Genomic DNA, 23,017 nt, shown 5'->3' on the forward strand with positions numbered 1-23,017 from the left:
AATTTATTAAAGTTTATTTATATTGTTTTACTTGCACATGCAATTACGAAATAATAGCCGGTGACATGAGATAAATTTTCAGTAAAATTGCCGGTCAACAATGTGTTAAAAGGTACAAATTGCATTGCACTTGCTGTATATATTCATAAACAAATACCTATATCATTTACAGTAGTACGATATCCACTGACATAGTTGTACCTGAGTATTACAGGATACTCCTTGTCCTGTAATAATCAGTTAATGAGTTCATCAGTTAATCAGTTAATTGTTATCAATTAATAACAGAGAAACAGGCAAAAAACTGAGGTTTTGTAGAAGAAATATTTTAAAAGATATCGTGTGAAACTAAAAAGTGATATCAGTTTCAAGATGAAGGAAAGAAGGAAAGTATCTCTTATTTATCGTTAGAGATCAGTGTCGGATGAATCATTTAGACTTGTATACTGCCACTGACTATGTATACGTTATACGAACAAGCAAGTAGTTTAGCTATTTTTGAAGCTACAAGCAACGTGTGTTTTGATCAGGAAATTCGATCGTTTCGTTAATTCGCGACTGAGAAAACACGTATCTTTTGAAATTTCATAAGCTAAAGTTGTTTTATTGTTATCGTTAGGTATTAATTATTATTGTTGTTTAATAGGGTGGCGATTTCTTCTTTTTTTTTTATTAAATGTGTAGAATTGTAAAATTTTCGCAACTACGAGGTTGAACGTAATTTCATTGTAGATTCTAAGCAGAGAACACAATGCGCTCTTCGGCCATTGCATTGCTACTCTGGAAATTGTATTTTCTGTTCCGGTAAACAGGAAGCCACCGGTACTGCGTACGGCAAGTCACAGTTGCTTTTAACTTCATTGTTTCAGATTCTGCGCGAAAGCTACAAGATGTCCTCACCGAATTCTGCGGATCAAACACAACGCCCAGCGGTGCGCCGAAATATCATCCAGATGGTGTAAGTTGAGTCGAAATTCTCTATTGATTATACCGTTGAATCAATCTTCTCGTTTAATTTGAAATTTACTCTGGTTCTTTAATATTTGTTATGGTTTTATCGCCCACTCGTCTTCGTTTCTTTCCGACTTTACCAATTTGAATGGGAAATTAAATTATTGCCATGTAGGAGAATTATTTTGAGTTAATTCATACGAAAATGTTATTTTTACAAATAAAACCGTAACCATTCGTATAGTTCCTTTAAAACATCAAAGTAACTTCTACATAATTCTCTTATAAGAATTTACGTTATTTATAGCAAATATGATTAATAATCAAGGATAAAATTTAACAAATATAACTTATTAAATATAATTATGGAACATTTCGCATACAACAAACTAAATATGTGTAATATTGTGAAGGATTCATTGGCAGTGGGAAAGTGCATTTTCTTTGATGAGTACAAGAAACGGTGCCTAACGTCAATATTTGCCTAAAGAATTCTATTGTGAATCATTCAAAGTCTTACGAGTATACAATAGCGTAACGTATAGGAGCATAAAGATTTCTCTATTAGATTTTCTCTTTATCCACAACTTATAATATTACCATATCAATTTTTCTACCGAAGCTTTTAAAATTACGTTACCTGTAAAATATTCTCTCGACAATTCGGCCAAGTATCAAGATGCTATCGCGGTGTCATTTGAACGTGAGAATAAATTAGTCGCCGGAAAAAGAACGATACGGCTAATGATGATAGAGAAAAATAAAGAAACGTTGTTGAAAACGTCAAACGGTTCTCATTAATTCTTGGTCAATTTCAACTTAATCTTTAGCTTTACTATTCTTAGTTGCGTGAATGAAATACTCCCGGAGGATGGACGATATTCATGAAACGTGCGCGTTTTTAAAAAAGAAACAGAGAAAATAATTGGATGAATCAACGTCATCGCAATAGCACGAAAATTCAGCAAAGTGGCAAACGGTCGAGTAATACGCTGCGTGCTTGAAAGCTTTAATTCCGAGAGCACGACGTAATTTCATTACAATTTTTTTTTTTTACATTTTTTCGTACAGTCGTTGAAAGTAGTCGCGCGTCGACTAAATTTCCACCGATACACGAAATAATGCGTTCGCAATCTGCATTTTGCCTCCGCTTCGTCGACCTCGGAATTCATGCGAAATAAAACGATCAGAATGCAGGCGGATAATAGCGTAACCAAATAATCGTTGCAATTCTCTCGTAAACGTCTCTGAATCACGTTCGAACATAATCACGCAATGATTATTTTATTTTTGATTCTTCGTATATTTGTCTAGTTATTTTCTCTTTGGATATATAGAGGACTTGTGTAGAGAATGTTTGACCGTGAGATTTATTGCACGAGATTGCTCGTTGTTGAAACCATCGAATATATTTAAAAATAATTCAATAAATTAGCATACGGACAATATTCGCTGAGACGCTCGTACAGTGTATAAGTCGGAAAATAAAATCGCTGATACATACTCGATAAATGCTCGATAGATACTCGTACATACTGATCGATAACTGTTAGATAACTTGGTTGTTAACTGATTCGCAGGACTAACGGATAACTCTCTTCCTTACGATCGCGTCCGTTTATTTATACTGGTCGAGGAGAGTCGGAAAATTCAAATTCGTCTTTGTTCGACGTTGTCTATTCATTCTTGCATTACGTGTATCCCAACGATCTTGATACTCCGAGGCAAAACAACAACATGATTTGAATTATCCTCTAACACATGTGCCGCTACAGATATAATATACAGGGTGGTTGGTAACTGGTGGCACAAGAGGAAGGGGGATGATTCTAGGCGAAAAAAGAAGTTGAAAATATAGAATAAAAATTTTTCGTTTGAGGCTTTGTTTTCGAGAAAATCGACTTTGAATTATCGCTCGGTACGCGTGCACTTTATCACGTCTCGTTATGACGGATCTCACTTCTATATGTTATAACGGATCTAATTTTTATTCTATATTTTCGACTATATTTTATTCTATATTCTATATTGTAAGCCGAATATTGAGAATATACAGGGTGGTTGGTAACTGGTGGTACAAGCGGAAAGGGGGTGATTCTAGGCGAAAAAAGAAGTCGAAAATGTAGAATAAAAATTTTTCGTTTGAGGCTTTGTTTTCGAGAAAATCGACTTTGAATTTTCGCTCGGTACGCGTTATAACGGATCTCACTGTAGATCGTTGTCTCGATGGAAAAATTAAAAAAAAAAAATTAAAAAATTAAAAAAATAACGTTAATCGAGAGAACGATCTACAGTGAGATCCGTTATAACGAGACGCGATAAAGTGCAGGCGTACCGAGCGAAAATTCAAAGTCGATTTTCTCGAAAACAAAGCCTCAAACGAAAAATTGTTATTCTATATTTTCGACTTCTTTTTTCGCGTAGAATCACCCTCTTTCCGCTTGTACCATCAGTTACCAACCACCCTGTATATATAAGCAAAAGATTAAGAATATATATATATATATATATATATATATATATATATATATATATATATATATATATATTGTTATCAATTAGAAATGTTAGATAGCAATAATAATTGCCTTTATCTTCATATGTAGAATTTCGAGGAAAAAGTTTTCTAATCAAACAAAATTCTAAGTGGAGTTTCTGTCCAAATTCGTTGCACGTTGCAATTTCAAACTTTTGCAAGCGAGACAAATTATTTTGCTTTGATTATTGATAGCAACATATGTTTCGTATAATTTTGTAAATAAATGCAAAATACACTGAAATTTAAGTATTTACACGGAAACTTGAATAAGTTATACTATAATATTATAGTAAGTTCTGTCGATAAAATAACACAGTTTGCTTAACTAATCGTCAAGAGTCAATATTTTTTTTAACGATAACACTCTTGTCGATAGGAAAAATAAAACGAATTTGGATCCCTTTTGGACCAAACGACGCACGTTCGAGTGTGATAGCGTCGATTTGGGGGCGAAAACGTGAACAGTGTGTGCGAAAACACAAGTACATGTACGTAAAGCACATCGTGCGGTATAAACTCGCAATAACTCGCACCTGTTCCCGTGGACCCAGACATATTCCCACTGTAATAGCTACAGGAATAGTTTCGGATTTTATGGGACGCGTGTTTCCTCGATGCATACTAACACGTTCTAACCCTTTGCGTGTAGTTCATATATACAGTTATATCGATTGCATATTTGTCGTTGTATTAAAAGCGGTTGTACTGTATGAAATGCGGCATCAAGTCACAGCAAGACCGGTGACTTTACCTTTTATGGCCACGAGATTTTCCGTCAAAGGTAACGATTATACCTTATCCGCCAGCTTTATATGTTGCTTCGTTCTAGACGCGCATAGCTTAGCGCATGTCAGTGAATAATATGCGATATATTGTACCATGTCTGGGAATAAATTTCATAGATTTTACTGTAATAGCTATATGGTAGCTATATGTAAATAAATCATCATTGTTTAGGAAATTCATTGTTAGTTCAATTTAATTCAAAAGAGTGACTGTCCGTTTACTCGAAGATCTAAATTTTGTAATCCTTTATATTCTGAAAATTCTTTAAACACTCGTTCAATACCAGAACAATGAATGGGAATTTTGAAATCTAAAATGAACGAATGTGCAATTTTCGAGATCCAGTGTTGTGCTCCGAAGAGAAAATGATTGTAAATGTCTGTGAATTTGTTTGTACAATAGCTGTTTTTTCACTTTTCGATTTTATATCGGTAAAAGAAAGACAAAAATCTGGTAACACATTACGCATTATCAGTAGAAGAGCATAGACGGTTAAAAATAAATAATACGAATAAAAAAGTTTAAACCTTCGTCTAAATTGTTTAAAAATATTTTGAACGAATTATTAGTAAATATTCTGTTGTATCCACTTATTAAACCACAATGTTTTGTAAAAAAAAATCAACAACACAATTAGTCTCACGTCGATCAAAAGGCAGCTTTGACAGCATATTGAATTTTAAAATTATCTACTCCGCTATAAGACACGAAAACTATGACTCATCGAGTCTTCCTTCGTGGTCTTCGAATAGTTTCGTTAAAAATTCACTTCGCTGATTTTAGCTGCTAAGGTTACGCTAAATCCTGTAGACGTTTCGCTTTCAAAGCGAATGTTTCTACTAGCCTCTTGTTCCACGGTAAATGCGCAACAGAACGATGTCACGATGTTATCCATTTTGTTGCTAGATTTTAAATCATCAATGTTTGCTAAACAACTTGTCACTCTTTACTTGTATCTTTTTATTCGGGAATTTGATATCCGAGCCTCAGTGGCAACGTAACTTTAAACTCTTGACTGTCGTCTGGAATTTAACCACCGTGCTGCGTGAAATATTCAGCCGTGAATACTCGAGTAATATAATCTGCAACAACTATGAAATTAACATAATCAACACGTGGAAAACTTTAAAGCAAGTAAATTAGCTAATTTATCCGTATGAAAAGAATCAGAAGAATCATCATATTTTTATAATATTCAGGTTGTTATAATGATTATAAAAATATTAAAAATTGTAATATAATTATATTGAAATTGTAAATATTGTTAAATATATCTATGTCTACTACGAAATTAAAGTTACGACTTAATTACTTGTGAAACTATAGATAATGTTATTGTATTAACTATGGAAGTTCTAAATTAAAATTCTCAAAATCCTGATCTATTATCATTTGCAACCTACCATATCTTTGAACTTAATAAACGGTTTACTTTTAATCAAATATCATTGACACCAATTTAGATCAAAACTAAGAAATCAACAAAATGGACTGGTCACGTTTACTCCCAAACTCCAATAACATAAACATAATGTATCATTGATATCCATTGACAAAGGTTCTAACAGAGAATAGTTTTCAATGTTTGTCAAGACATAACGTTAATAATAATTGGTTATTAGGGGGACTTACGATGACAGTCTCGGACGCAATGATAAAACTATGAGAATAAGGGTTGTTATCGTAGTCGAAGCGATAGCTGATAATGTTCCTTGACTGATGGATTGTCGAGTGGCGCATCAACCACGGGGGAAGCCGTGAAAGGCGAGTATACATCGTTATCCGGTACCAGGATAACGATCCTTTATATCGAGCTAGCTTACACTTCTATATTTATTTCCCTTTCACGATTACGTCGCCAGCGCCCTGAGCAAATATTACGCAAGAGATTCCTTCATATCCACATCTTCTTTTCTTTCTCCTCTCTTACCCGTTTTCATTAATTAACACTACAACTACCGATTGTTAACACGAAGCTATTTCTACCAAAATTGGTCAAACTGACTGGTCTTTAAAAAATGCATAATAATAGAATATTTTTATATTTATTGATTTATTACTTTCTTACAGAAGCAATTCCATGTTATGTAGTGCATTTTTCGTATTATTAATCCATCTGAGACCACGATCGACCTAAACGAAGGTTGACACATTTATAAAATTGTAGAACCAGTCGTTTTGACTGCTGTGGTATTTCTAGCGATCGATTGGGAATTTTCCTGATAGCCGATATCATCATATCGAATGATACGCGGTAAAAATTTGAAAAACGTGTGGCAAGTTGTAGAAAACGAGGAAACTGGTTAATTGGGGTTCGATAAACAGATTGCAGGACCTTTTTACACTGACAAGTGCGTCATTTTGACTGCTACTGGTATAAGTAGCCTCAATATAAAATTATTTTCAGTTTGAATATATAAAAGACAAAATAAAATTCATTATATTCATTACATCATTGCGGAAAAAATATAACATGAAGTAGGAATTTTAAAATAAAATTGTAGCACCAGTCATTTTGACTGCTGGAGCATTTCTAGTGTTAGCATCTAGCGATCTAGCGATCGATCGGGAATTTTCCTGATAACCGATATCATCATATCGAATGATACACGACAAAAATTTAAAAAACGAGGAAACTGGTTAATTGGGGTTCGATAAGCAGATTGCAAGACCCTTTTATACTGACAAGTACCACTCATTTTGGCTGCTACTGGTATAAGTAGCCCTGATACAAAATTATTTTCAGTTTGAATACATAAAAAACAAAATAAAATTTATTATATCGTTCTTTTAGTTATCGTTGCGAAAGTCATTACACCATGAAGTAGGAATTTTAAAATAAAATTGTAAAACCAGTCATTTTGACTGCTGTGGCATTTCTAGTGTTAGTATCTAGCGATCTAGCGATCGAGCGGGAATTTTCCTCATAGCTGATATCATCATATCGAATGATACGCGGTATAAATTTGAAAAACGTGTGGCAAGTTGTAGAAAACGAGGAAACTGGTTAATTCGGGTTCGATAAACAGATTACAGGACCCTTGTACACTTTGACAAGTACCAGTCGTTTTAAGTAGCCTTGATACAAAATTATTTTTAGTTTGAATACATAAAAAACAAAATAAAATTTATTATATCGTTCTTTTAGTTATCGTTGCGAAAGTCATTACACCATGAAGTAGGAATTTTAAAATAAAATTGTAAAACCAGTCATTTTGACTGCTGTGGCATTTCTAGTGTTAGTATCTAGCGATCTAGCGATCGAGCGGGAATTTTCCTGATAACCGATATCATCATATCGAATGATACACGGCAAAAATTTAAAAAACGAGGAAACTAGTTAATTGGGGTTCGATAAACAGATTGCAGGACCCTTTTACACTGACAAGTACCACTCATTTTGGCTGCTACTGGTATAAGTAGCCCTGATACAAAATTATTTTCAGTTTGAATACATAAAAAACAAAATAAAATTCATTATATTATTCTTTTAGTTATCGTTGCGAAAGTCATTGCATCATGAAGTAGGAATTTTAAAATAAAATTGTAAAACCAGTCAATTTGACTGGTGTGGTAGTCCAAGTGTTAATTCTCTTCTCGTCCATTTTACCATCGATGAGTTTATTCTCCCGTAATGCCAAGATAATCTGTCTGCTTAAACGATCCTCTCTTTTCGCATTTTTCATTCGTCTATCACAGGATTTGTGTGCTTCACGTAAGTACAATTTGTGTCGTTTTCGTTCTATTATGTGCACACGCACACTGCAGAATGACACACATGGATATAAATAGTAAGGGAGATTCTTTGATCGAGCGAAATTACTGGCTCGCTTTTATCCACGAAACTCACCGAGTGAGAAAGAAGTCCATCAGGACCATCTTGGCCTCTGAGGAAATAACATCCAGTTGAACTAACTAAGCGATCAACGATGTAATTCGAGCCTTCTTGTTCGTCGATAATCACTAAATTCTTTGCGATAAGGTGACAGACAAAGAGAGACAAAGAGGCTAGAAAATAATTTTGAGTAATTAATCTCTTTATAAGACGCTCGAGTTGTACGGAAACTTGAAACAATTTAATGTAATTAATCTTCGTTTACATAGGATCGTAAAGCGTATAGTTGCAAACAAATGACGCCGCTACAGATTCTATCAGTCTTCGTTTAACAAATGTTTCTTACAAGATACGATGTTGGCAAAAAAATGTACGTTATTTAAATGGAAATTTGATTGCGTTTTTCTTTTAGAATTCTATGTAATGGTAGATTGTATTTCATTTTTTACTATTCTTCACTGAATGTTAAAAGAAATAGAAATATGAAAAAATAATTTCCTCGAAAATAAAATTTCGTATGAAAAAATTATTCTGTGTTTTCGATTTATTATATTTTCACCTAGAATCACATACTTCCTGGTTGTACATCAGTTATAAATAAAACGATCATCCAGACATCCTAGGTTTAAAAAAGGAGATTTGAGAAAATTGAACATATTCTCTAGGAGCAAATATTTTTCAAATTAATGTTATTCTATATTAAAATTGTATTTTTAATTGTTTACGAACTTGCAACGCTGCGATAGCAATCGATAAATAATTAAATTCTGCAGTAAAACACGAGTTAATTCTCAAAGGTTTCATTTAAAGGAAGAACAGTATTCCTATAAATTCCTGGACGAAACACCAGAGACAGGGGGAGAGACATAGAGATGCGCTGTTAGTAACATGGCAGGACGCTTTCGTCCTTTCTGCCGGATCACTAGTCGTGAGTTATAATTGAACATGCCAGACATGGTTAACTATTCCGTGTCGGTCACGATCGACCTCAAATCTCCACTTTGCCCACTACTGAGAGAATTCAATTTGCTCTGTCACGCCTCTTCCTCTAATATATGCTATTAATTATGCACGCTAGAATTAGGATATTCACCACCAATAGTATGCATTAAGAAGTTCAATTTGCACTGTATACAGATTTACCCATGAATCGAGATTTCCGCGGGAAATCTCACTGTCCGTGAATCTAACGTTAATTCAAGAAATTCTGATTAGAATCGTCAAGCAGAATTAATTACTTAGCGAAACAAAATTATTATGGTAAATAGAAGAAAATCCATCATCTCTCGGGTGATTTATTTCGAAGCTTGGAAATTATTCAAATGGTTTTTAATTAGCATTAGAATTACTGGCGCTACGGTACAAAACTTGTTCAAAAAAAAAAAAAAAAAAAAAAAAGAAAATACAGCGTAAAGCAGAATAGAAATTTTTGTCCATATACAGGGTGGGTCGACTGAGTGAGATCATCTAAATATTTGCATTATTTATTGGCGCATACAAAAAGTTTCTCGGGAAAAGGTTACACTGCTTCGTGTGGTACATGTGATACTAGAAATAGCTTTTTTGATTATTTTTTTACGAAACCTCCAGATTAATGATATTTTTTGTAGATGATCTACTGCCTTATCGCTTGCAATAGGAATTAATGTTTATGTTTGGATACGAACGTGAAGAATCAGCGCGCTACGTAATCCGAGAAATGCCACGTTCATCGAGATATCGCGTACAATTTGAATGCATTCAGACGTAAATATGTGGAAACGATGATTCGAATGTTCCAGTAGATCTTTAAACTCTTTTTCACACTCTTCGAAAATATCCAAAAATAAACATAGGGTTATCAATGAAAAAATATCGGTAAACCTCGAGATCTCATAGAAAAATAATCATAAAGAAGATTTATTTGCAATATTACACGTGCTCCTTGAAATAGTGCAATTTTCTCTTGCAAAGTTTCTTTATACGACAATAAATGATGCAGATACTTAGGTGATTGCATTTATCTGATCCATCCTGTACGTTAAAAGATCACTAAAAAAATCCCGAAATTATTGAAAATACTTGCAAATTCGTCATTGCAAATTTATAAAATTTCTATGAAATATTACAAATTTCGATAGTACATCCAAAAGACTAACATGCTTTTACTTAATAACGAGTCCAATTTTTCCAAGTATGAGACAGGCAGACACCTGAATATTTTCCACATTTTACATGTCACGAAGTTTACGCTTCAAAACAGTGTCTGGAATAGTGAAAACATCTCGTTGTAAGAAATTACTAGAAACGAGTTCAACACAGTCACGTTTTGCACCACCTTCTGTAAATTCGAACTCGCGTGCTTTTACTTCGACGTTCGTCCACACTACCAATTGTACAAAGGATAATCGAGTACCCTCGGCGTCGTAGCCGCGAAGAAGGTCAAAGCGCGCTAACCTGTGCGCTAGCGAGGAACAGGACATAGCGTTCGACAGCCTCAAGTGGCTTCGCTGTCTCTTGCTAAAACCGAAGCAAACGGAACCCAGGCAATCAATTGCTGCGAGCGTTTAGAGCTTCGCGTTTTCAGGCGTCTCAATCGCAAAACATCGGCACCGCTAGCCCACACACCATGCGGATGACAGCTTAACACTGACTGCCACGTTGGTCATTGGTAACCGGAGCGTTTGAACTTCTTACAAATATAAAAATTGAATGAAAATTGACAGTTAGGGAACTTTGAATATGATAAATGGAAAATACCTTGAAATAAAAAGTGCCCCATTGAGCAATTAAACATTTTTATTAGAACATCAATAAAAAAAATGAGAACAAATCTTGCATCTAACGGTGCATTGTGTTAAAACACTTTAAACATAAATGTGGCTCATCCATACAATGTGGACGATAGGTGGTCACCTTCTTGGTCCGATTCTTAGCAATTTTTGATCCTAACTCTTTAACATTTTTTTATAGCACTCTCTGCAAAATTTTCGTGCCAGGTACGCTTGCCTTTCTTTCTTCCGCATTTCGTGTCGCAATCTTTGTCGAATAAGTATATTTGACGGCTCTGGTGAATGGCACTGTGCAAGATGCATTGTGAGTGCTATTCTAAAAGCTGATACCTTGATTTTTGTTTTCGTTGCTTGTTTATAGAGTATCACCGCGTTTGAAATTGATGTATTTAACAATAACTTTAAAGCTAATTTTATATACCACTTGAAGGTTCTTCTATGTGGTGTAGAATATGCTATCGTTTGATCTCGTAAATCTACAGCACATTTTCCTCTGTTGTAATCTACCACTACCATTGGTTTATCACAAACATAATTCTTTTTGCAGACCTCTACCATTTCAGCCGAATGTTTCGTCGAAATCATAAAAATGTCACGCTTGTTTCGCCACCTTACTATTATATATAGAATGAGAAAATATTGTTCACTAATATCTTCTATACGTTTCAACAATATATTCTGGACGTTTTGCTTACGACGAAATAACGAATGCGAATGGTTTGTTGAAACAAACGAAGCCTTGTTACAATATGTCGCTATCAACTGTTACCAAGGCGCTACTTTGGGTCACCCATGACCACTAATAAGATAAACGGTACATTGGGGAAGAATATTGTCTTACATAATCAATTTATTATTATTTTTCCATTATATGTTTTGAATAATAAAAATACTCCCATGGCGTCCTGAGCGAAACATATGACTTCGACATGGCAATGAAAGTGTTAATTTATGACACCCTTAAGTGTTGGAGGCTTTCTCTTTCCCATAGCAGAAGGTGACGAAGGACAGGCGGCCGCCCAGGCGTTCGAACTTCACATTTTCTTATACTATCAAGAAAATATATCAATGAGTGCTTTAAAAATCGACCAACTTGGGCTCGTTAGAACAGTTAGTCGGTAGAATAACGAATCTTCTTTCGATCCATGTAATACTTTTTACATACTATTATATTTACAAACAATTGAGGAGTCCAGTGGGAGAATGGAAAACAAAAATAAATAAATAACTACAGGAATGAACATGTATAACATTCATACTTTGTATAGTAACGGTTTTTAGTATGGACAAAATTTCTGTGTCAGAATCTAACTTTATCTACTGTTGTATCACATGAAAGTTTTGGTTACTCATAATTCCTTTATATCCACGCAGTTAATCTTTGCAGAAATATTGCATCCATGATCTTGTGTCACGGATCGTAGTTTCCACTCCAGATACATAATCCAAATATTTCGCATTTAGTTGGGGCTTCGTGACCGTTTGAACGAGCGCGGCAGTGGGTTGCTCGATCGACTCGGCAAAAGGTACTCGAAGTGGAGAAACTCAACCATACACAGACGGATTACCCGTTCGGACAAGAATGTTCGCCGAGAACTCGCAATTAGGCAAGAACTTAGGATCTTGTTCGCGTAGTTCGTTTGTGTTGGCCCGTTTGATCGCATATTTCCGCCATTAGCCGGCCAGATATGCAAGAGAAACGCCCCATCGAGTATCGACTGGCACTCCTCCACGTCGATAATGATTCTCTACGGAAATACGAGTAGCTCTATCGAAACTCGGCTGGCTGGCAAAGCAGCTTACATCTCGTACAATCGTTCATGCTGTTGAACGCGACAAATCAGCTTTGTCACCGCGATCACGTTCCTCTACCAAAGGAAAAACACTAATTGTAAAACTACTAATTGTAGTCGTCTCTGGAGAAACCAAGCTGTGTCTTCGTCTTCTTTCTTTCCCTAAAAGTACACTCTAGCAATTATCAGGTTCGGTATATGAGCTATCCAGAAGATAATACAACTGCGTAAATCGAAGGATGGAAGAAAATGATGACGTGACAAACACTATATTTTTAATTTACCCGAATCGATTTTCTACTATTTATGCAATTTTCGTATAATAACGATACACGTTTGTTTCTTAAGGATCGAGTATCAATCGTGTTCTTGCACTGGCTCACGGAAGTGTTTCAACGTTTACCTTTAGTGCTTTGTGTCAATCGACAATCGTCAGCTTCCTTCATTGCAGACAAAATGCTTGGTATAACGCACGTAATATGTATATTCGTAAAAGATTGCTACAAGTAAATTAACAGAAAGTGGAGTTAATCAGTTTGGCTTCTGAGAGGCTCATATCGTATTGATGATACGCAACGATCAATTTCCAGCTGATATATTACCCATAAACATAAATAAACGTATACCGCAGGCGAATAAACACGTCGAACATGTGAATAAATCAAGCATACGATAAACAAACATATAAATAAATAATGGATCCAATAGAGGAATGATACCCGCAGTATTTTTTCCTAAGAACGAAGTACGTGTAGGAAATGGTATGTAATATTGATGTTTATGTAGAGAATTCACAGAATGCCTATTTTAAGCGTAAATGTATAAATTATCCAAGGTCAAGTGCTTAGTGTGTTAATTATTCTAATAGTTAACGTTGTATGTAAATAAATGTAGTACAACAGTCGATACAAATATGAATTAAACGAGCTCCTATCAATTAAATCTATTTATCTGAAGCAAAATTCCTACTGTTTGAATAACAAGTCATAGATTTTTTGTATTATTATTTATAATTTGTACTTTACAATTTGTCCAGCTGAACATTTGGTAAATTTTTCTAACTTAATCGTTAAATAACACGTGGATGGCTACCCCCAGCGGGATACCATCCTCGAGTTTGACTGTTTTATTTCTTTAATGAGATCAATGCGGTGTTTTCTTTTCAGTCTTCTTTCTATGAGAGTTTTGCTCGCTTCAGCAGCCAGCTGATTCGGATGTGCCGCCGTTCTTTCCTTGTATTTTTCTGCGTAGCTGCCGATTTCTTCTTTGATCGTTGGTATTTTTCAGTCTTTGCGTATATCCTCGTTTCCGACATACCATGGAGCGTTCACTATTGTCCTCAGTATCTTCGATTGTGGCGATTATAGTTTATTTATGTGACTTATTGCTGCTGTCCCCCATAGTGGTATTTCGTACATGCAAATTGGTTTATTATCGCTTTTTAGATTTTTAATTTATTTTCTATGCTGGGTTTAGAGTTTCGACTAATTAGCCAGTTCACGTGTCTTCTAAAAAGTCATAGATGATACTTCAATTCGATGCTACTGACAATTTTTCAAATTCTGAATTTTGTCGCTCCTACCTGTCCTCTGAAATCCTAGAATAGACGACAGATCAAACATACGTACAGACGAACGAGTGAAAGAACTCGATAAACGAAGCAACGTGGAGACCCAACAATCACGAAGATGACAGAGATACGCGAGCAGAAACGAAAAAAAATTGTAAACCGTAAAGTTAAATGTCAGTCTGCTAGATGGAGGATAATCGACGAGCTGAATCGAAGGTTCGTTTCCAACGGACGATCAAATCAACGAACGAAAGTTGCCACATAGGCTCGATGCCTTTTTTTTTCTCCTGATGCAGCGTTAGAGTGCAGAGGTCGTCGATATCGAAATCCAATTTAGTGGAACAAAGGGGACCGCGAATCTGACGCGTGCAAGGTGTTAAACTCTTCAACGCTGGCGAGCTCTAATCATACCACATATTCGCGTCGTCTTTCTCCAAAATTTCCCCGGACCATCTTCCACTTTTGCAAATTTTCTTTCTCAGTGAGAGGACGTAACTTGTCAGAACTACGTGGTTTATGACAAAGTATTTGTTACTCAGACGTCTAAGAATGAAAATATGAAATTTGAAGTACGTTATTTCCTTGCATAGGGATAATTCTATACAATACATTATGTTTTATACAGATTCGTATGCTTGGAGAATTAAGTTAAATAAGAATAAGGATCACTAATATTTTTTCATGTTATGTGAATTCTCTATAATTTTGCACTTTCGAATTTCCTATAAATGCAGAAAAACCCGCAGTTCATCGCGAAATTTCGCTTTAACACAACTATCGATAGTTAACACGAAGCTATTTCTACCAAGAACCAGTCTAAATGATTGGTCTTGAAAAGATACGTAATAATAGAATGATTTTATATTTTGGATTTATTATTTTTATTTGCAGAAGGAATTGCATGTTATGTAGTACATTTTTGGTATCATTAATCCATCTGGGACCATGATCGACCTAAACGAGAGTTGACACGTTTATAAAATTGTAAAACCAGTCGTTTTGACTGCTGGGGCATTTCTAGCGTTAGCATCTAGCAATCTAACGATGGATCTGGAATTTTCCTGATAATTGATATCATCATATCGAATGATACGTGGTAAAAATTTAAAAAACGTGTGGCAAGTTGTATAAAACGAGGAAACTGGTTAATTGAGGCTCGACAAACAGATTGCAGAACCTTTTTACACTTTGACAAATACCAGTCATTTTAAGTAGCCTTGATACAAAATTATTTTTAGTTTGAATACATAAAAAACAAAATAAAATTCATTATATCGTTCTCTTAGATATCGTTGCGAAAGTCATTACATCATGAAGTAGAAATTTTAAAATAAAATTGTAAAACCAGTCAATTTGGCTGGTGTGGTAGTTCTAATGTTAATGAGAAATAAATAGATACATAGAACGAGATATGTTCGCTTATGATGAATAAGTATCATCAAAGTTCTGTTCCAAGAAGACAACATAGAATTCTCGGTCATAGTACAAATAATTATAAATAACAACAACATCAAACAATCTTACGCACCCGCCAGATCGTTAGCTTGTCAAAAAGTTCATCCACTGTGATCATATTGTAATTCGAGAAAAACGTAATTGTGCATTTCAACACGATTTAGATTACCCAAAAAGTTACATCGAAAAAGTTACATCGTGTAATTAGAAACTCCAATAGGAATTCGCGTAATCGCGATGGGAATTCAATTGGACACGCAATTGGGAAAAATTGGACGAAAGAATCGAGTCGTAACGACGGAGAAAAAGATATTCGGCGGAAAAGATTCTGACTACTCGGTCGAGAAATGCTGTTTCTGCTCTGGCCACGTGCCAGCATCCGGCACGGCGGCGTGAAAAATCGCGCAGTGGAATCTCGCTAATTTCCGCTAATTTCCGCTAATTCCGTCGTACTCTTTTGCCGCAGGAAAAGCACATTGAAATGTGCGACTGTGAAAGTCGACTGTTGAACGTCTCGAGTAATTGAACGAGTGATTAAGCAATCGTTTGTTGAACAGACGAGCCCAGTGTCCCACTGCTACGCCGTGTAACCAGAGAAACATAGATTTTACGATGTTTCATCGCGCGTTCCTCAAAGTTTCTGTTTTCAATCAATCACATTCACTCGTTTTCGCACGATCGCTGGCAAAAAATAAACGCACCGGATTTAATGCGATTCACGATGATTTCTTCGGATTATCACGTGTGATGATCGCGAGAAGAAAGGAAATGAAACGAGAAAAAGGAAGAAGTAGAGAGAAAGAAAGTACCGAAAGGATGAAAAGAAAAGGAGAAAAGAAGAAAATAATACGAGTTATGGCGGTTCGTTTGGTTTATCACGAGTGATGATTACAATAAAATGGAGAAAGAAATAGCATGAGGTGATGGTAGGACGTGTAGGGCGCGAAAGAAATATTCCGCAGATTGATTTTAACAACGAGTTTATTAATATCAGGAAAATGACAGCCTTATCAGTGCGCGTTACCTGGGCTTCTGTACTTGTACTGTTGTTCGTGTGCTCAACGTCAACTCCACTTCACTCGGCACTCGCGACGTGTCACTCCGGGTGCGACTGTCTCTAATTGTGTGTCCAGCTTTTCCTCGTTTCCCTTTATATAGAGTGCCGAGGTGGCCGAAAAAGAAAGTCTTCTTCCGGGGTAGGTAAACGGTCTTTTTCTTGCCGAAGACTCTTGCAGATTTTTGTAAGTCCCAGGGTTTATTCTTTTACGACGTCCTGGCCAGGGTTTTTTTTTTTCTTCTACGACGCCCTGGCCTCGGACGTCGTTTCGCAGGCCATGTGGCCAACACATGCGCTTAAATCCTGGAACTTTCTTTACGGCCATAGGCCGCTACAAGCAAAAAAGAAAGAAACGGACAGATGAAGAGAAACAGAGACAACGAAAGGAGAAGAAAGAGGGGAAGAAAACGAAGAAGAAACGAAGGGGCGAATGAGGAGAAGAGTGCGAGGACGTAGAGGAAAAGAAGGGAGTGGGAAAAAGAAGAGAGGAAAGGAAAGTAACGGAAGGGGAGGAGTAATACCTAGTTTCTTCCACGTTCATTTCAAGGTTCGAGCAGGGATGACCTAATGCTCGCTTAACGAAGGACTTTTATATTCTACCTCGTCACTATCCAACTTTAACTCTATTTTATCATAACTCCATTAAGACTTTTAATCGCGAACGGCCTACGCCTCACTCTGAAGTTTTTCCAATCTTCTAACTACTAAATTTACACTCTAAATTTTAACTAATTGGATACATTACGTTTATTAACCACTGTAAATATCGTACTGATGAATCCTGCGAAGATTGCAGTTGATCTATGAAATGTACGCGAAATCTTCTTACAAATGTTAGCTCGTCCGAAAAGTTTCTTTCGTTTTATAAGGAAATAATGGACGCACAACATTTCTCGTTTTATATTATTTTATCGAATTACAAATCATCCATTTTGTTCTATCAAAATGAAGATCACAACGTCCGTAATACTTATTGGTATATACGCGTTTATGTAAAAATTGTGAATTTATAAGTAATTACATCGATATATTGAAGTTATTGTTAAAAAATATGCGAAATATCGATGTATTGATTGATCAACTAGTATAATATTTATTGTTTCGAACAACAATCGCTTATTTTCAACAATACAGGGTGGTTGGCAACTGGTGGTACAAGCGGAAAGGGGGCGATTCTACGCGAAAAAAGAAGTCGAAAATATAGAATAACAATTTTTCGTTTGAGGCTTTGTTTTCGAGAAAATCGACTTTGAATTTTCGCTGGGTACACGTGAACTTCACGTCTCGTTATAACGGATCTCACTGTAGATCGTTGTCTCGATGTAATTATATGGAATAGAAAATATAGAAAATATAGAATAAAAATTTGTTTTTAATTTCTTTTTTTTTTAATTTTTCCATCGAGACAACGATCTACAGTGAGATCCGTTATAACGAGACGCGATAAAGTGCGCGCGTACCGAACGAAAATTCAAAGTCGATTTTCTCGAAAACAAAGCCTCAAACGAAAAATTGTTATTCTATATTTTCGACTTCTTTTTTCGCATAGAATCACCCCCTTTCCGCTTGTACCACCAGTTGCCAACCACCCTGTATAATCGCATTTCGTAAATTATTAGACAAATATAAATCACGATGATTGAGAAGATAGGATGGATATTTCTTATAAATTCGCTCGTTTTATCGCGTTCTCCTGGCTTTTTTATTTTTGCTGGATAAAATCGTTATTCCTTCTCGTGCGTTCGATTCGTCGACCAAACGACGACCAAGACTTCTGCGGCTGCTCCTCGATAAATAGAAAGAATCGTTACGCACGTTTTATCTCTTTGTTTCAGTGATTTAAACTGACCTCTCGAGTAACCAGCCTCCGTTCTCCGCCGTTATTTATGTGCTAATACCAATGTCAAAAGTATAAAAAATATTTGCAAGCGCAAAGAATAGCACGGCGAACGTCGGATGTGAACTGTGTTTCTTTAAAACGTGCTAGAAGAACTGCATAAAAATTTCAGACGAAGAAAAATGTAAAAAAACAAAGGGAAGGAATTAAGGAAAGAAAAGTAAATCTCGTAACAGGCTAAAATATAAAACTTCCGTAAACAGTAGTTTTTCACCTGGCACACAAGTATCCTTAATTTTTAATCGCACGCTCTTTCCTCTTCGTAACAAAAGAAAACCAACCCTTTGTCTATACGTTGTAACAGGTCTGCCAATGCTATTTCCTCTGCTCTTCTCGCATTTAGGTAAATAAGGATGCACCGGAGTGAAGATTCGTTACGCGATTCCTCCACTGTTTCCATTATACGTAGAAACGCGATATCTGTGAAACTGAAGAAGCCGCTTGCTGTTTGCCGCTAAACCATTCGAATCGCTGGAACCGTCGCGATTGCCTTTTTATTTCGCGCGAAGGGGACTTCATTGCTAATTTTAAAGTGGATCCACCGAGGGAAAAAGACGATTGCATTTTCCTTCTCCGTCGTTCCCTCGATTCCATCACGGAACGTGGCTTCATTTTAATCGTAACACGCGTGATTACTTACGAAAAAATCAGCTTTCACACTCTTTGAGTCGCAACGAGAGGCACAAAGTGGCGGAACATGAGACACGCGTGTATTTAATTTATTATAAGACGATTATTTCTGCGAAGAAAAAAATACCTTTTCCGCTCTTGACCCTTACCCCGATCTTCTTCCGCCCTATTTCCCTCTCCCTCTTCCACCGATTAACCGCTATTTTGCCTCGGCCAGGTCTCTTTATATAACTATCGATTTATTTAAGCGCGCATTACATCCCCTTCCCCTTTTAGCAAAATTTTGCCTCGTCAACGAAACGCGCATTCCACTCCGCCCCAGAGACCAGGCTTGTTACCGCGAACGACAAGAAAATTTCATTCGAACAATACCGTCGTGCTACTGTTGCCTAAATATATTCTCGTTCAATGTTCCCGCTTCGACGATTTTCCGTGTCCGGAAACTTGTGTCTATATAACAGAAAACGGAGACCAAGTATCGTCAAACTGTCATGCATAAAACATTAACATTAACGAAAACAATTTGTGAATGCGACCTATGGAGAATTCCTCGACCCACGTTCTCGTTTTATCCAACGAAAACTAAAAGAAAAAAAGGAACTCGAAACATCGAATGTTCTAAGAATTTCTTAACTTTCTATTCGCATTAAAAATGCATTTGATTCTGGCGTGTGTGTGTGTGTGTGTGTAGATTATATGGGAATATTAACGAAAGCAATTTTTAATGTGATTTATAGCGAATTTCTGAATCTACGCTCAATTTCTTGAGGAATAAAAGAGGAGAAAAGGGCACAAAAGATAAAATGTTCGCGATATTAAGTGATCCGAGGATTAAGGTAATCCTCTTCGAGGAATTTCTTGGTATTTTATTAACGTCAAAAATCACTTTCGTCGTGTACAGATTATTTATTGCTGTAAATAATTTATTATTAAATGCCTATCAAATGGTAGTAATAAACTATAGATAATAGTAGTAATAGGTAATAAACAAAAGTAATTCGCGACACAATTTATAGAAAATTTCGAGATCTACTTGTTTCGTGAAAGAATAAAATTTAAAAAATCGAAATATGAAGTAGTTTGAGAATTTCGATAGCTTTGGGAATTCCGTAGAAAAACAGTTTCACGAAACGTAGAGACAAAGATAAACAGGGGGAGATCAAGATGAATGGTAAAAAAAAAGGGCTTTGTGTTCTATATCAGACTACGATATTTCCGACGAGAATGGATTTCTTCTGAAAGTCTGGACAGACGCATCGCAACCGTCGTACATCATCTAAAATTACGATCATAGCATAGTATCCGGTGATGCAATCGCGATTTTTCCATTGTATCGTGTTGTTGACGGTGGCAAGAAGCACAGTCTACAGTGAAATTAATCGACAGAGGATATTAGCGAGCAAAGTATCTAATGCATAATGATTTAGTGGCAAAAAGAAGATTTCTCATTCTCGGTGATAACAAATTCATCCATGATTTAACGTTATTGCTGGTTTACTATTGGGTCGCCCGAAAAGTTTCTTTCCTTTTATAAGGAAATAATGGGCGCACAGCATTTTTCGTTTTATATTATTTTATCGAATTACGTATGTTTCATTTTGTTCTATCAAGATAAAGATTACAACGTTTGACAGATTAGACTTCGTGTTTGCATAAAGATGCATCGTTGTAAAAGACGCGCGTGTAAAAGAAAGACACTTTTCCGACAAAAAGTTGAGCACATATTTTGGAAAAGACGAAGGCAAAAGAATTGCTGTTTCAGAGTTCCAATGACTGTGAGTGATTAAACAGAAGATACGATAAAGTTGGATATAAAATCGGAAATGACTGGTTCTTTCATTAAATGATACCTATAGCGCGAATTTTTATGCATTTGTGAGAATTTGTAAAATATGAAAATGCACATAATACGTAAAGATTATAAAATATCCAAGATATAGTACTAGTTATAATATTTAATACACAAAACGAATATTTCCACGAATACCTACAATTTAACGATGTTTAAACGCTAAAGAATGCTTGTACGTCAAAGAAATTCGAAATCGAGGGTATATGAAAAAAATGGATTATACAAGAGAAAAATAATCATTTTCAAATACGCTAAAACGCATCGTTACAAATCTATAGAAATCTATAGAAAATCTGTCGAGAAACTGACAAATTATTCGCTTTGATCGCTTTGGTAATTCCACGCTTTACAAATCCTATTACATCATCCGTTAAAAGGGATCAGATATTACGCAATAAAATTTCAAAAGCCAAAATCAAAGTCGACTCTTATTTTAATTAAAATTCCAATCAATGGGAAGCAGATTACGTTTCTCTACCCTGGATGTATCAAGTGTGGTGGCACGCAAAAATCCGATACCGTCTCATAGGTTCGGGCCAATTAACCCAAGAAGAACCGGTCCGAATATAAGTAACGGAGCTCTTGGACGACTTTCGGATTAACCATCTTCCACGACGGCAGATTATTAAAGCAACAAACTGCTCCTATACTTACGTTCCCTCGCGTTAGCTTGGTCTTCGCGGTTTCGTCCATTGGCGCGGGAGATGTCGAAGGACGCACGGAGGTGGAGGAATAGACAAGGTTGAAACGAAAGGTAGAAAAAGCGGGTGTTGGTGGATCGCAAGGGTGCGGTTGCCTAGCTACTACGTGACGTCATCTGTGACGCAGTCGAACAAGAGGAAACATCCGCATCGGAGTGACAAGGATGTGCGATAGGGAGCGAGGTCACTGCGTCATCATCCACGGGGATCCACTGAGAAGGTGGATTGACCAGATTAAACGTATCTTTTCTTCGAGTTCGCACCGAGACCTTTTCTACTCACGGGGCTAATTTCATCTAGCTGGAAAGAGCTGACAGAAATGTAAAACACATCGACCAGAAAATACGCCGCTTCCGGTATGCGCGTAGATTATTTCCGCTACCGGATACTAGCGTTTGGTATAGCGTTTTGGCCTATTGGTATAGCACGCGTAAACGTCTGATCGTAGTAGCGTGGAACGACCTACGGCTTGACACGAGAAACGTTGAAGGGATTTGATGTTCTGCCATTATTTGATTCTCGCCTATTGCGTAAAATTGATGTTTCTATTAACTACAATAAGTGTTTCAATACATTAGAAGAGAATTAATTCAACAATACCATTACAAACGAATATCTAGGGCAATAACTTTTGGCCTATTGCGTAAAATTGATGTTTCTATTAACTACAATGAATGTTTTAATACATTAGAAGAGAATTAATTCAAGAATACTATTGCAAACGAATATCTAGGGCAATAACTTCTAAAAGAACTATACATGTTCGGAAAGACAAGCTTTCATTATTATCAAGTTTCGTTACACCTCTTTAACTGCGATTAATCGAATGAAATATATTTAGAAACACGATGAATTGTTTGTAGTTTTCTTATTAAGAAAATTGACGTTGAAGTAGCAAGTATATGAAAGGAAAAGGAAAATTTCATACTCAGAAAGGTATAACAAAGATATAACAAACGTATACCTAATATGTCATAAAACCTGATACCCGACACCTAAGAATATCATAAAAAAAACTGAAAGCAACAATGATTAATGTCGAGCGAACAAAAGAATAAAGTAGTATTGGATGAACACTGACGTCTGACCACAGACTGGCAAATACTACTGATGCTCGGAAGAAAAGACACAGGTACGAGCATCCTGCTACGACTTTTCGTGCTAATATAAATTGTGTTGT

General features: G+C 36.0%; 1 protein-coding gene across 1 annotated transcript in view; it reads left to right on the plus strand.

The window, feature by feature from the left end:
• Window positions 1–23,017, plus strand: part of LOC126869377 (diacylglycerol kinase 1) — a 150,714-nt gene that overhangs the window by 84,515 nt on the left and 43,182 nt on the right. Inside the window, exon 3 of the mRNA XM_050625838.1 lies at window positions 870–958. Within this exon, the coding sequence (XP_050481795.1) occupies window positions 870–958 (89 nt within the window). The remainder of the gene's footprint in view (window positions 1–869; window positions 959–23,017) is intronic.

This window comes from Bombus huntii, chromosome 9 (assembly GCF_024542735.1).
Source record: "Bombus huntii isolate Logan2020A chromosome 9, iyBomHunt1.1, whole genome shotgun sequence".
Classification (NCBI taxonomy): domain Eukaryota; kingdom Metazoa; phylum Arthropoda; class Insecta; order Hymenoptera; family Apidae; genus Bombus; species Bombus huntii.